We start from the raw sequence: 16,502 nt of genomic DNA, 5'->3' as shown, positions 1-16,502 counted from the left end.
GAATCCCAGGAAGGAAATGGACGGAACATGGAAGACACACTTCGCGGCCTTAACAAACAGACGGTTCTGCAGGAGGCGCTGCAGCACCAGGCGTACATGTTCTACGTGGTCGGAGAGGGATTTGGAGAAAATCAAGATGTCGTCGAGGTACACAAAGACAAATGAGTTGAGCATGTCCCGGAGGACATCGTTAATTAGGGCCTGGAAGACCGCTGGGGCATTTGACAGGCCAAAGGGCATTACTATATACTCAAAGTGTCCTAGCGGGGTGTTGAACTCGGTCTTCCACTCGTCCCCTTCGCGGATGCGGACCAGGTGGTAAGCGTTGCAGAGGTCGAGCTTGGAAAAGTGGGTGGCACCCTGGATGGGGACGAAGACTGCATCCATCAGGGGCACGGGGTACTTGTCTTTGATAGTGATGTCGTTAAGTCCCCTGAAGTCAATGCAAGGACGGAGAGTCTTGTCCTTCTTAGCAACAAAGAAGAACCCTGCTCCTAGCGGAGAAGACGAGGGGTGAATAATCCCGGCAGCGAGAGAGTCGCGGATGTAAGTTTCCATGGCCTCCTGTTCGCGCCGGGAGACGTTATACAGGCGACTGCAGAGGAGGGGGGCGCCTGGCAGGAGGTTGATTGCGCAGTCGTGGGTGCGATGAGGTAGTAAGGATATCGCCCCCTGCTTGCTGAAGACCGGGGCCAGGTCCAGACATTGCGACGGAACCGAGGACAGGTCAGGGCTCTTGGGGTCCCCCGGTGGCGCGTCCGGCGGCGGGGTTGAGGCCGAGCGGAGGCAGTGGCCATGACAGTGTGTGCTCCAGGAGTTCACGCTGCCCGAGTGCCAGTCCATCTGGGTCTGGAGCCAGGGGTACCCCAGAACCACGGGGTTCAGTGGGGAATCTATGAGGAAGAACCTCAAGGACTCACGGTGGTTGCCGGAGAGTAGCAGCTTGAGGGGGACTGTCTGGTGGGTAATCCGGGTCAGATGTGACCCGTTCAGCCCCTTGACCTCAAGCGGTGCGGGGAGAGGGACGGGTGTCAGCCCTAGCTGGCGTGCTAGTCGTGCAAGTTGCATTGGCTCAGCATCGGAGAGAGTCGGGGGATTTCTGAGGCGCCCAAGAGTAGCGGGCGCTGGGGACCGGGGCGTGGCCGCCCAGGCGAGAGGCGCGGGCTGGAGTCTCGCCCCCTCCCGTAGCTGATTGTCCAGGCAGATGGTGGTCTCCACTAGTTGGTCCAGGTCCGTGGGATCCCGCCGCGCCAACTCGTCCCGCAACTCGTTGTTCTTGGCGCGCTGAAACACGTCCTGCAGGGCTCCGTCATTCCAGCCGCTTTCTGTGGCGAGGGAGGCGACGCTATGGGAACCCTGGCGGAGGGAGAGGAGTCTTCTGGCAGCCTCCTTGCCGCAAACTAGGTGGTCGAAGACTCTCCTCATTTCCCCCTGACTCCAGACCGCGGAACCCCAGCCGGGAGCCGCCCCTCTCAGGCAGGAGATGAGGAACACGATGCGGGCACTATCAGGGGCACTGCACTGCACGAGAAAGGCGCGGCAGGTGCCGAAATTGCCGTCGTAAGGCGCTGGAGCTGGAACGTGGGGCTCAGGGGGGACGAGAGAGGCGCTGGGAGCCCTGGTGGGGGAAGGAGGGCGGGTCGGAGGAGCAGGGGGGGCCACGGGGGCCGGAGGACCCTGCAGGCTGCTGACGGCCGCCGAGATGGTCCGGAGGTGTTCTGCGATGTCCCGGAGGGCCTGGTCATGTTGCCCAAGCAACACTCCTTGGTCCCGGAGTGCACGGCGGAGCCCTTCTGTGTCGGCTGGGTCCATGGTTTTCTGGCCAGACTGTACTGTCCCGACCAGAGCTAGGAGAGACCCAAACGCACGACACAGGGAGACGGAAGGCAGGCAAAGGATGTTTATTAGCCTGGACGGTGTAGCTGGCCAGGGGGACCCGGTCAGGTAAGGATGGAGCAGGGCTGGGCAGGGACGATGATGACCAGGAGAAGGGGTCCAGGATCCGGGTGGAGAGACGGGGAACCAGGCTGGATGGAGAAGGACGGGCAGCCTTGGTCGACGAGCGGAGACAGGCAGGTAAACCGGGCTGGCTGGATTTGGAGAGAATGACTGGGTCAACGAGAGGAGACAAGCAGGTAAGGGGAAGACGAGACAACGAGACATAAACTAGGAACTAGAAACAAGCACTAGGAGCTAGGGGCTAGGAACTTGGAACTTGGAACGGAGGCAGTAGCTGTACAACTCGGGTAAGCTAGTTGACGGTCTGGCAAGGAATGACTGGGAAGCTGAGACTAAATGCTGTGAGAGTGATGCAGGTAATTGATCCCAGGTGTGTGCAATTGGGCTCGAGTAGGGAGCTGCAGATGGGGCAAGGGCGGCCTCTAGTGGCGCTGGGAGGCCGTGGACCTAACACTGACCAGGGGCCTGATGGCAGCGCGGAGCTGCCAAGCATGGCGGAAACGCATGGCGGGCTGCTCTGTGCCTGTGGCTGGTCGCTGTGGGTTGGGTGCCTCTGGGTATGGGAGGTGGGCATGCTATGGTGTGGTCGGGTCCAGGGGGGGTCCGCATGGCTGCTGTCCTGGCCTGCGCCCCTGCGTTGATCTGTTTGCACTTCGCCTATCTCTCCCAGTGCCAAACCTCATACTCAGTACATTAAGAATGAGGTGTCTTGGAATGTGTGGCGTCCCAAGACAGCCCCATCATATAAGATAATTACTAAGAGACGGTGCCAGGGGTCCCGAGAGAGAGAGAGCACATCACCAGGGGTCCCGGTGATAAGGGAGGTGAAATGTGACCTGTGACCTATGTAGGGGAACCAAATGGTCAACATTGTCTTTGTAGGGGAACCAAATGGTCAACATTGTCTTCGGGCAAGCATAAAATAACCTGCCTGAGTTTCATTCGACAGAGAATCCATCCGGCTCAGTTCTCTCCTCGACGTCCATGGCAAGTCTTGTCTGATGCTGTTCTTTTGTAATAAATCTATTATTTTACTCAAGTCAGTGTCAGCGGTCACTCCTTCTTCATCAGCACATCAAATTCATCAAGAAACTACAAGAATTAATTAAGAATTAAGAATCTTTATTTGTCACATGACCACACTACAACACATGCATATATATATATATATACAGTATATATATATACACACATGCACATGCTTTTTGGGGTGGTGGCCAGTGCAATGTGGCCTCTGCATTTTTCCCATCCTGGCTTGTCCTTCCTCCGGGGGGGCACGATTTGCCCCATCACGCTCCTGCCCCGACGTGCTTCTTGTCCATCCCGAAATTTTAATTCCACTCATATTAGCTTAGAACACATACACTGGCACACAAATCCTACTCCGAACAATACTCCAACAGACAAGGGCTAACATCCAGGTGCCCTGCGCTGAGCACACTCGACTACGTGAATGGGCTCTCGGGGCACGCGGCCAATGGTGGCATCTGGTCAGCTGCGGTGGGGCGCGCTCTTGCGCGGGCCGTGGGGGGGCATGGGGGTCCCGCCAGCTTGGCTGCAGGGCAAGCGGTTCGGGTGGGGTGCTGATCTGTTGGCACGGGACCTGGCTCAGGGCCTGCGCTCCATGTTTGGCACCCGCGGCCTGGGTTTTGCGCCTGCGGATGCGTCTTGTGCCTGCATGTGGGGGTGCGTTGTATGTGTGTGCCTCAGGGGTGCAGGCTCTCCTTGTGCTTCTTGGGACTGGGTTATGCTCTTCGGGGCCAGGTGTGGTGGTCTCTGCGCGGGCCTCTGGCTTCTCTGCGGGCTGGGGGTCTTCTGTGGCTGCAGGGGCTGCTCGAAGATTTTTTCACTGCTTGGAGGCGCTCCAACATAATACATCCCTCTCCTTTTCTCCCTCAGTTACTGCCAAAACTATGATAGGAAGAGCCCACATGCCCAATTGCTGTTTCAGTTTTCCTGGAGATTAATTAACCTCGTTTTACGATACATGTTGTTGTCTGATGTTTGTTTTTCCGTGTACATGTTTTTGTTTGTTTCTATGTTTATGTTTTTCCATTTACATGTGGGTTGATTCTATGTTTATTTGTCTCATCCGTGGTGTTTATAAACCTCTTGGAGTAGTGATTAGTTGTTTCTAGACCAAAACATGCTAAGATCGTTCACCAAAGAGGGGTGTTGGTGGTGGTTCTGTACAACAAGAAACTGTGCTCTTGTCATCCTACAGGTCGTCCACAGGACAGAGTTATTGCAGCAGTTCTTGACGATTTAAGAATTAATAAAGAGTTGCATTGCAGGTTGAGAAATCTCCACTTGCAGATTAACTCTGTCCTAAATGCAATAGCATACAAATACTCCGTGTTGTATGCATGCTGACAGCACAGGTAAAAAAAAAAATTATATATATATATATATATATATATATATATATATATATATTAGGTTTTATTTGTTTCTTATTTACAATTACCCCCCCCCCCCCCCCCAAACAAGACGGTTAACGAAAAAAAGAAAGAAAAAAACAGTGACTGAAGTAAGAACATATCTTTGAACTCAGACACCTGGGAAGTTCAATCTTTTTAGTAAGACTTACAATACACACAAATGTACTGGTCTGTTGCTGTCAAAATGGTGGCGTGGATTCCGATACAGTATATAGTTAACAAATGTTGCTAAATGAAGGGAAAACAAACGCTTTTGGTTCAAAGCCATACCAGGAATAGTAATAACAAACCCATCAATGTTTCCTGGACAGCTCTATTTGGATGTTTCCATGACCTTCTGCGACCTTCACAGAATTATATACAGGAAACACAGTCACTCACCCCTGATTACATTATTTAAGTCGGGGTCCCTTGAAAGCTTTTCCAGATGCAACGTGCGTGGGCTGCTGCACCCATGTGGAAACACTGACTAGACACACAAATTTCATAGAATACATGCGTACTTAGATACAGTTTATTTACATACTATTGCTTCTCCATCCAAACTGCCTATTTACTTCCAGTTGCCATTCCATTTCTTAAATTATGTTCCATTCCTCTTCATGTGACACTAAATGTACATTCAAGTATACTTGTCTTCAGACATACAGTAATATTACACTTTGAATTCCACGCCGTCTAAACTTTGGATCTAAGATTTAATTTGTAAAAGATCCATCCTAGACATTCACATCAATGTAGATATTTTAAAATAGATAAATCATTCTGTTGACATGATGATAATGCAATTTCAGTTATGCAATATTTCAAATATTTGTGTTTAAAAAGATATTTCATGCCTTTATTCAGGCAGCTGGTTTTGAAATTAAATCATGACAACAGAAATCCTTGGTCGCGTAGTTGTTGTTTTTGTGAATGGTATACTGTAGATTATACACTGTGCAGCTGCACCACATGTGCCCGAATACACACACACACACACGCACACACGCGCACACACGCACACACGCACACACACACACACACACACACACACACACACACACACACACACACACACACACACACACACACACACACACACACACACACACATACACACACATACGCACATACTGTACATGCAGGCCCACACACACACAAATGGTCACCCCATGTCCAGAATACTGTGATATCTTTACTAACTGGATGATTTATTTTCCTGAAAGGACAACGGTCAAGCAGTACTGAGCTAATGGAGATGTTGTGTGTGTAGTGTGGTTTTCTTCTGTCATCTGTCATTAACCCCTAACCTGCTTCCCAGTACACTTCCCCAACCTTGCCCACTCCTCCCTCCCTTCAACCCCTCTGATTCATTCCACATCGGGCTCGTCCTCCTCGGCTCCCAGCGGCAGCTCCTTCTCCGGCAGCAGGCCGTAGCTGTTGAGAAAGGCCTCCACGTCGTTGGCAAAGAACTCCTCTGACAGGTGCTGGGTGCAGGCCAGGAAGTTCCCCAGCAGCTCGCCGGCCTTGTACGCCAGCAGCGTGGGCAGAACCTCGTCGGAGAAGCGTTCCCCGGCGCCCGAGGCCACTGCGTCGATCCTGCAGAACTTGACAGTGGGGTACTCGGTGGCCAGGCAGTCGAGACAGTTATTGAGCTCCTCGCAGCCCTTGACTCCGACCTTGTAGATGTGGACCAACACCACGGTGGAGTGGTGCTCCTTCTCGATGACTTCCAGGAAGTCCTCCCCGCTCTCCAAGTCGTGCACGCCGTCAAACTTGGGCCCGAAGCTGAGCTTTTCGTGCATCTCCTGCATGCACCGCGTGCGGTACTTCTTTAGGCACCCGTCATCCTCCTCCTTGAGCAATTCATACTCTTGGACGCTCATCTGAAAGTGAAGAGAAGAGGGCATATTATGATCATTCTTGCTTTGGTTTTTCGATATCTTCTCTCCGGTTCACCGCCATAACCCAATGTTTATATCAGAAGAGAAACCAGAAAGGCTGTAAATCGTTAAACGAGGAGGTGCATTGTCCGGCTGTACCTTACGGTTGAGTCCTGATCTGCAGCTGTCCTTGGGATTGTGGGGGGAGGACATCTGTCGGAGAAGTTCTCTCTTGGCAGGCGGCAGGTTCTCTTGGTCCATACTTTCCAGTTTAAACCGCCTCCAGTCATTGATCACTCCCTTTGGGCCTGTAAATGAAGGATAAATCTGTAATAAACTGTATTTAATCGGGGGAGCGCATGGACTATGCCTTTCTCAGTGATTAATAAATTAGTAAGCGGACTAAAAGGTCGCAAGGTATTGGATGGACACAGAATTAAATGATCTAGCATGAACTGATCTCCTCTCGAGATCTGACCAAATAACAGGTTTAAACGGCACTTTTAATTGAATTTGGTTGAATTTGTATTTAGAACATCGACAAGCGCTCATCTATTGCTTAACTTCTTGCTCACATCATTAAAATGAATAAGGGTATGCACTTTGGCAGATGCATTCCAATGTTTTTCCTTGACGGACAATTGCACATTACGCAACGTTCAGGCACTGAAAGAGTCTCGTGTTTGCGTTTCATGTCCTCCAATGTATTCAAACCTCAACTCAACCTCAAGGGCAACAAGCTAATTGCAACCACAGTTGTGTAAGAGCAAGTAGAGAAAGAAGATTAAGGCGTCTGTCAATTTGGCAAATCTCCAAAGATCCGCCCCGCTTCTTTGCTTTGTATTATTTGTTCATATCGGTTAATTCCTGAGATAATGCTTTGTGCTTACTGAAAAAAAAACATAATACTTGAGTTATACATTTTGAGACAATGAGGGTACGGTAGAAGTACAGACGGAGGATAACTAAGCGGTATAAGCCTTCAGTGCCCAAACCTTAGTTTGAGGACATTGTATTTGCTCCTCACCTGTTTTGGTTGTGCACTCCTCCATATCCAGCACTTTGTCAGACATTTTTTTTCTTGATCACCTGTGAGGAAGACACACGAGAACACAACACTGGTGCTTGACTTATTGAATCAATGTCTCATATTGACTTGGAGTATTTGGTTACTCCTCATCAGCTGTAGCTACCCAGGGGTAAGGTCTTTGTAGCCGTCTCTCCACGACCAAATTATTACATACCTATAATCCCACAATAATTAATCTGATTAATGTGGTCTAAGAGGATTACAGCGTATGTCAGATATCTGTTGTTTGCCCTGAGCTCTCGGAGCACCGTCCTGAAATGGAACAGCAGAACAACTTGAAACCTTGTGTAAAACTTCTTCTCATTAGATGTCTATTGGGATGAAAATATTTCTATGGGCTTTACTCCGCGCATGGAGAGGAGTTGTGGCACCGGTAGGTTGCATGATCTATGGGGGTGCCAATACATCATTGGATTACGTGGACGTAATCGCCAGTGTTTCAAATCTGATAATTTGAATCTCATCTTGATGTTAACTCCCGTCCTGGAAGAGGTCTCCATGCTGACCAGAGCCACAATCTTCAAATTCTAGAGTATTTTAGAATTGCTGTTGTTGTGGCTAATTTGAGTGTATATGAGTGTGTGTGTGTGTGTGTGTGTGTGTGTGTGTGTGTGTGTGTGTATGTGTGTGTGTGTGTTTGTGTAGGTAAGACTACTGTTAATTCAATTGAACACGTCACAAAATATTTCCAATGGTTGATTTCTCAAGCAACCTACCAAATGAATCACCAATGTATCCCTGTTCGTAATGAAAAGAAAAGATGAATATATAAATTGTAAAAATCTATACTCAAAGTACCAATTTGACATTTTGATGATAAATCAAAAATAAAATTCCATGTCAAACGAACTGATATCAAACCGCTTAAAATTAATTGACTAAAACAATTTTACATGAGACCATGAGTGTCTATAGAACATAATGTTAATCTCCTACATAATAAATAAATATGAACTATTATTTTCACTCAAATTGAACTATGATGCAAATCCCTAAGAGAAATAAGAATTTTTCTGTTTTTCTCACCAGTCTTCACCGTCTGTCCAATTCCCGTCGCTCACCTTGGTGTGGTCAACGCTCAGTGGCTTCGCCAAAATGCCTGTTGCTGGGTTGCATGTGTGATCCTTTTCCAGCCAATGAGCTCAGCCTAATGGAGATTTCCAAAAAAAGAAGACACCAGCATCACGGTTGGACCGAACAGAAATAGTGTATCGATCCTAAGAGGATTTAACTGACTTAGAGGCCTCCGCCATGTGGAAAGAACGAGAGAGAGAGAGAGAAAGAAAGAGAGAGAGAGAGCGAGAGAGAGAGAGAGAGGAGAAGATAGACTTATAGATTGAAAGAAAGACACAAATAGATGGAGTGACTTATTACGAAAGGCATTCGAAAGAAAGACAACTAAAATGTTTAAACCAAAAACGTGTATTTTCTTGTCGGTTAAAGGGCAAAAAGGACTACCGTCAATTCAATTTGCAGGGAATTAACATCAGGATTAAAGAATAACTGTTTGATTAAATTGATTCCAGTCCACTATCCTATGCAGCATGTGATGGGTTAACCCAAGTAGCTGGAGTTCAGATTTCTCCCAGGCATAGAGCCTCGCACGAAGTGAAAACATAATGGTTTCAAAGCAGGAAATACCCCAGGCTGCAAAGCAGGGAATTTGCAGGGATGTGTCGCCTCGTGCACTATTATGTGTTTATTTCCTTTTGTCAGCAACAAAACTATGAGCTGTGAGCGTGCTGAACCTCAGTAAATGCTGTCACGCTAAGTGCCGGGAGGGGAATTAAGCATCGGGATGAGGGAATAGGGCAAACAATCTTTTTTTTTAACAGATTTTTTACAATCACGATAAAACATGTGCAAGAATAGGTACGTATGTACCTGACACCAGAAAGACAAACGGGCTATACTGCTCAAGAGGGATTTTTAAGATAGCGCTGGGAGCTGGAAACTCTGCAGAAAGCACATTGCAAACAGTTAGAAGAAAGATGTCTTCATCTTCCATCTTTGTTGTCTTTCCCCGAATCCCCTCATCGGAGGTTTCTTTTCGTGTGAAACCTGAATCATTGCTAGGCAAATAGTGAAACTAAAAGCCCTCCACACACTTCCCCTATTTGCCGGTGCAGCTCTTGCACGGAGTCAGTTTCTTTGTAGTTTGTACGTGAGTGCATTGTCAGTGGACTAAGGCTCTTAGGGCTAACTTTTTACCCCGGCAAATTAACTGTAAGTGTCAGGGCATGTCACCCAGTTGAGCACAGATCACGTCTAGGACATCCAAGAGATTATGCAGAACCTCCTGTACGGCAGATGAATCTGGCAATCATATTTTAGAATCCAGTATTGGCCTTGGAGCTTATTTTGGATTACGTTGCTATTTTTGGTTGTGCCAAAAATGAGACAGCCAATTAGTTAGTTGCCCATTTTTAGCGTTGTTTCAGGCTGTAAATAGCGTTCATACATTATCCAGCTTGCGCTTCATGCCCGTTGATACACACACACACACACACACGCACGCACGCACGCACGCACACACTCACACATACACACACACGCGCGCACAGGCATGCACACACACACACACACACAGCCAAATAAAAATAGAGGATATGCAGTTGATTATATTCTCATTGAGAATGATCTTTCATAAACACTTAATTCTGAAGTGAGTTTTGTATGCCAACAGATTGATGTCCAATCTGGGCCGAGGGGATAGAAGTTTGTATGTCTATCCCACTCTCTCTGGAACCTGTTTTGTTACAATACTGCTTGGATCACAGTCAGGTCATATCATGTCACCACCAGATAGCGCCATTGGGTCGCATTAAGTCTCAATACAGTATGAACAGATATTACATGGGCAAATTGGTCCCTGATGTCATTAACGACCAATACATAAATAAATAAATAAACAACCATTCAACTTGTCCACCCTGTTTGTGCACTGGTATTTAAATGTTCTCATAGATACTCAGTTATTAATTTTATAGTTTATCTGTGTTTTTTTGCCAGGGCCGGGGAGTGGCAGATTAGAAGGGAAGGAATCACGCAGTCAGTCTTTATAGGCTTGACCTAATTGGATTAATGCTCTCAGATGCCACCAGCGGCCAGCACCTAGAGCAACTGTACACTGTCGTGTCAGACAGGCCTCTGCGGTTATGTTGGAGAACATTGTACTTTTATCGTGACATGAATTGACTCGATGAGGCTCGATGTTCATATTCCCAGCTCGAATAATAGCGCTGTTAACCAGTACCATGACGACTTGGTAGCAGGGGATGTGTAAATATGGGGTTAGGGTCACACATGAGGGGGGTGACTCATTCGTAGGCCAACAATAATTATATGTCTGATTGTCGACGGACCTGACAGCTGACACCCTGTAGCCCGTCCTTGACCTGCAATGAGTGGAATTCACCGCTTAAATCTGCATTAGACTGTCGACACTATTTTCCCAGCGGATGCCTTTAAGGTGACAAGCCGGAAAGGTGTGTCGCTTCATGTGCCGTGGGGAAAAATTCCTCGGATTAATGGGTGTATGGCATTGTTTACACAGCCTATCATTCCCATGCCTCTTTAGAAAATATTTTACCTTTATCGCCCTGAAAAATCACCCCTTGAATGATTCAAGATTCAAGAGTTTTGTTTGTCACATATGTAAACATACGTTCATACATATATGGAGTGAAATGTCTTTGCAACGCAATTTCAACAAGAACAACAATCAAAGTTGTTGAACAACAATTCAACAACTTTGAATGAAGTGTTGAAAGCCTACCACTACTAACATTGGTTGGTGTTAATGGAGGAAGGGGCCGGGTTATGTATTGCCAGGCTGATTTTTCCCTTTACAGCCTCTTATAGGAACCATATGCTCTGTGACGTTCATTTTACGGGAACTCTGGGGAAAAAGGGTACGTGGTTTAAGGCAGTTGGTTTCCAGAAAGCAGAAAAGGGATTTCCATTCATCAGATCTTGAACACTGTCTCACAGGAGTGTATAGTCCCAATCTATAATGAGACGGAGCATTACAGATGGGCGTCCGCCAACAGAGGGTCTCCATATTCCTGTACCGCAGACATGTACAGGAATGGTGGCCGGGGCTTTTGCAGTGCATTGCATTTCTGTGGGAGACGTGTTTTAAAACATATCCACAATCTGAATAAAGGATGGTGGTTCTTCCACTCAATTCCTGAAGTGAATCACAGTCTGGAGGTGGTAATCAGGGCAATTGCTATGTTCAACAATGGCCACCCGCATTCTTTCGCTGAAAGTGATTTGAGGTGTGTGGCAGCGGAGGAGGAGGGAGTTCCTCTCATAGATCACAGGCGTCCTCCGCGATGCCCTCACCGCCATTCTTTCTAATCGGCTTTACACAGCAGGAGGGCGAGGCTCATCTCAGAAATTCTCAACTTTCATGGGCAGTGTGTTTTCAACGTGTCTTCCTCTTTTACCTTGCCTTGCACATGCTAATACTTCCCCCAAGGGACACTCACCCTACAGCTCAAAACCGTGAGAAGATGTGAAATTGACATGCCCGCACACACAGACACACTCACACACACACACACACGCGCTCGCACGCACACACGCACACACACACACACTCACTCTGATGCGGTATTGGATTCTGTCTTTGGTATTATATATGATATTATAATTTGATTGCGATCCAACCACCGTTACGACTGCGAAGGCACATGTTTTAGTGGCCTTCAGAAAGTCCAGGGTTGAGCTGTTTCAAGGTTGAGGTTGAAACATTCCTTCTCCTGTGATGTGACTCAGGAGATTTCACTTCTGGTTAAACTGAATAAGGCTGGTGCTGGCAATCTTGGTCCGGGCGACGAGAGAAAAAAGCAAAGAAAAGAAAATGTCAAAACATTCGAGGAAGTCTTTTTCAAAAAAAATTGGTCAACTAAACATAGGAACAAGCCTTAATGTCTTTGCTTCTAACCGGTGGCACATGTGTGTTTGTCTTTATGGGAACTCCTGCTCAGCGTCTCTCACGCCTTCAATAATTGAATGTGAATGTCTGTGTGTGTGTGTGTGTGTGTGTGTGTGTGTGTGTGTGTGTGTGTGTGTGTGTGTGTGTGTGTGTGTGTGTGTGTGTGTGTGTGTGTGTGTGTGTGTGTGTGTGTGTGTGTGTGAACCCACGCGCGGGAGGTGTTGTCTATGCACACACTACGTGGTTGTGTACGCATGCCCGTTACATTACACGCGTGACGCCATGTCTGGGTCTATGTGTGTGTGTGTGTGTGAGTCTGCATGTGAGTGTACACCGAACAGGTCGAGCCTTTACGGAGCATATTACGAATAACCTGTCAATTTACTTTGTGATTCACTACGGTCTCTTTAACAACCTCCCTTCTGACCAGGATCGTTTTCCTTTTGTCTATTTTTTGCTGCTCCCTTGTGGATCACGCATGTGTACATTTTGTAGGTAATTAAATAAAACCGCAGATACGTACACTCACACACACACACGCACACACGCACACACGCAGCCTTTACACACCATAGCCTCACAACATCTGTAATATCTGCTAAAAAATAGAGACCATTCTTGTATGACCGCCTGTCTCAATGAGATATCCTGTAATATATATGTACATATTCTGACACACGAATACGCACACACACACACACAATCACACACACAGCCTGCAACCATGCTTAAATGAAATACGTGCAGGCTAGAGTTTGGTGGTGAAATATTGAAACATAACATATTTCAATCAGATATCCTCAATCACATACACACAAACATAGGGAAATTAACACACTAAAAAGGAGTGTATTTACTCTCTCTCTCTCTCTCTCTCTCTCTATATATATATATATATATATGTATGTATGTGTGTGTGTGGGGGGGGGGGGGAATCCTGTTCTTTGGGGATTAATTGAGGTAGTTGAGTATTAGTACATATCCTTTTTCATCATCCGCACACTCATCATTACCAATGCGGTTGGGAAAGAGGAGAAAGTTGCGGGGACAGGATATTTACTTCATTCAAGTGGCATCTGTCATTTGTAGCTTTCCGAGTGTATCGCTACTGATTCACTGTAGCTGTGTGCGTGCGCGCCTCGCGTCATCCCTCGGGGTGGACGTAGTATTGGTGGTACCGATACTACGTCTGGTTTTGAAGATCGACTCCAGCGTCGACAGCATCGTTACCAAAAACAAAAGGGGCCAGTTTGTCTGTGCAAAACAAGTCAAATTGTTTTCGTAACTCTACGTGTATATTCCCCCGTCTTCGCTGGCTCGGTGCCCGTCGGTGTTGGCGCGGTGAGGCGGAGATCCTCCCCGCACCACGCCCACTCGGAGCGCCGCGGAGTGACGCGTCGGCTCCGTGAGCCGACGATGGACGATGGAGCCGCCTCCCGTCCGAGAGCCCATCTCTGTTTTAAATGCATTTCTGTTCTTTTTGGAAATTAATACAATATAACGCGTTTGTTCAATACGACCAAGAATCCTCTCACTTTGGTACTAACATTAAGAGCCAAGCATGGTGAGATGCCCCCCCCAAACCCCTTGGAGCATGGCCGAAAAAGAAAAGCATGACGAATAACAAATAACATTTTAACAGAGCAAAAATATTTCTTGTTTCTTATTATATCGTACAAATTAAATTAAAATATGTGTCTGTATAGAGTTGTGCATTTATTTATTTAACATACTATTTCATTAGTAATGTGATTGCTGTTATACAACTTGGATAGTTATTCATTAACTGTGAATGTGACGCAAAATGTAAAAATGTTGTTTTACATTATTTAACATAATCTGCAAATCGTAAGGTTTAGTATAAATGCATTGAATAATTTAAGTGATATACATGCACACATACCAATCATAGGCCAAAACTTTGCTAAATGTGTGTGAAATATAAAAGCCAGAAGTGGTACTGAACGAAGAGCCGTTTGGCTCTTATTGCTGAGCTAAATGATCTGAGTTGAGCAGGAAACTTACACCGCCGGTATCGGTGATACTTAGAAGAAGAATCTTTAATTGTCACGCAACACACCACACTACAACACATGCATACAGATACACACATGCATATGCTTTGGATGGTGGCCGGTGAAATGAGGCCTCTGCATTTGACCCATCCTGGCTTGTCCTTCCTCCGGGGGGGCAACCAGGAGCAGTGGGCAGCATTCGCCGGGGACCTAGTAACAAGTTCAAAGTTCAGTTCAAAGTTCAAAGTGTACTTTATTGTCAATCGTATCATGCAACACGTAATTACATAGAGGATCAAAATTGCGTTTCCCCATACTCCAAATGTGCAAGTAATATTTGTAACACACAACATATAATATGAAAGTGCAAAAAGACAACAACAATAGACCCAACAACACAACAAGACTAAGGATAGTCTTAATATACTCAATAAGTCAAATGAGGTATGTTATTAAGGTAATAAGGTGCAGTACAAAGCTAGCAGCAAGAGGATACATATGTATACCAAGGGGATACATATGTATTGTAAAAATGTAAATATTGTGCAGTCAGTTGGTCTTTGTGGGTGTCATGTTCATGTCATGTTTGGTGAGTTTAGTAGTCTGATGGCCTTTGGAAAAAAGCTGCTCCTGAATCTGGTGGTATTGCACCGCATGCTGCGGTACCGCTTGCCAGAAGGTAGGAGGGTGAACAGTTTGTGTGCTGGGTGGGTGTGGTCCTTGATGATATTAGTGGCTCTCTTGCGGCAGCGAGACAGGTACAGGTCCTGGATGGATGGTTGTGCTGTTTTGGTGATCTTCTCTCCTGTCCTCACCACTCTTTGTAGGGCTTTCTGGTCAGCAGCAGAACAGCTGCCATACCAGACTGAGAGGCTGCTGGTAAGAATGCTCTCAATAGCACCCCTGTAGAAGGTGGTGAGGGCAGAAGGGGGGAGGTCAGCTCTCCTCATCCGGCGAAGGAAGTAGAGGCGTTGCTGTGCCTTCCAAGTGTCCATCGCTGGTCAGACGATGATGTGTGCATGTTTTTGGTGGGGGTCCTTACTGATGGTAGGTGGAGGAATCCCCTTGTGAGCACGGGGAGATTAGCAAACCCCACACAGAAATAACATTGGGAAATAACCCGCCGGAGCACGGTATTCCCTGGTATTGCTTGGTATCGGATAAAAATTCTGCGCTATTGCCCATCCCTAGTCAATACAAGCGATGCAATCAAACAAACTCCTCGAGGGAGATGAGTGAGAGAATCTTCCAACTTGCGAATTGAAAATGTCATTACAATGTGGAAAAGGGGCATTTGGCCTAATGGAAATTGGGTGTGACTGGATTCTGACAAACAATATTTATTTTTTTGTGATTCAGATTTTTGGATATCTCCGCCAGAATAAATATTTTTTAGAGAACTGGGCAAAATGCTTTTTTGGCATGCCCATTCTGAGTTCCTCCATCAAAATCAATAACTTTGACAGAATTATTGATATTTCTTATTCTTCTTTTTTTTTGTTGCTGCGAGAATTCCGTGTCCAATAGAGCCAAAACGACTCTTCTGAGTCTTCATCATTCCACCAAAGTGCCCCCCTCGCTCGCCCCTGCATGACACCAACCCCATCCAGTGAACTAACGCTTGGAAAGACGAACACACGGAGCACCGAGCAACTCCTCGAGAACCGAGTCTCAAAGAGGGATTGAACCTTCCATCACTGTCGGGTGCGCGTCCTCTCCAGGAGGGTCCTGCGTCCATGCACCGCTCATGCGCTCCTGCTGTTCATTCACCGTTAATACCACTCACCACCCGCACCCTTGTCTTTGTTTATTTCTGTTTGGGGCCTCACCGGGGAGGAGTTGTAACCGCAAACCCGTTGATACTAACGTGGAAGTGTTCTAACCTGCAGTTCAGCTGACGGCCGCTATGTGCTGGGCCAGAAAACCACAGACTCAAAGGATGTCAATGGAAAAAGAAGAAATACAACCAACATTTATATATTAACATATATGACCCTATATTAATATAGGGCCTCAATATCTCTCAATATTACTGACTTGATTTTGTCTAATGTGTACTATTTTTTATTTATTTAAAAATGATTGATTTTTTACATTTTTATTTATTTTATGTGTGTTACAATAACTATTGTTATGTTCTAATGTAGTTTTCACAATCCTATGATTATATTTCTGGCCACCATTCCA

General features: G+C 46.5%; 1 protein-coding gene across 1 annotated transcript; it reads right to left on the bottom strand.

Moving 5' to 3' along the window:
- Window positions 1–5,752: 5,752 nt before the first annotated feature.
- pdcb (phosducin b) lies at window positions 5,753–8,427 on the bottom strand (the record flags this gene model as incomplete). The annotated part of the gene is made up of 4 exons (XM_080008762.1): window positions 8,382–8,427; window positions 7,293–7,354; window positions 6,425–6,573; window positions 5,753–6,268 (listed from the first exon to the last, which is right to left on the bottom strand). The coding sequence occupies exons 2-4, from the start codon at window positions 7,336–7,338 to the stop codon at window positions 5,753–5,755; spliced, it is 711 nt and encodes a 236-aa protein (XP_079864888.1). The 5' UTR covers window positions 7,339–7,354; window positions 8,382–8,427.
- Between the last annotated feature and the right edge of the window lie 8,075 nt (window positions 8,428–16,502).

Source organism: Zeus faber (genome assembly GCF_960531495.2).
Source record: "Zeus faber genome assembly, chromosome: 1".
In the NCBI taxonomy this organism is placed as follows: Eukaryota; Metazoa; Chordata; class Actinopteri; order Zeiformes; family Zeidae; genus Zeus; species Zeus faber.
Note: the sequence above shows the minus strand (reverse complement) of the source record. Positions and strands in the feature narration are given on the sequence as shown.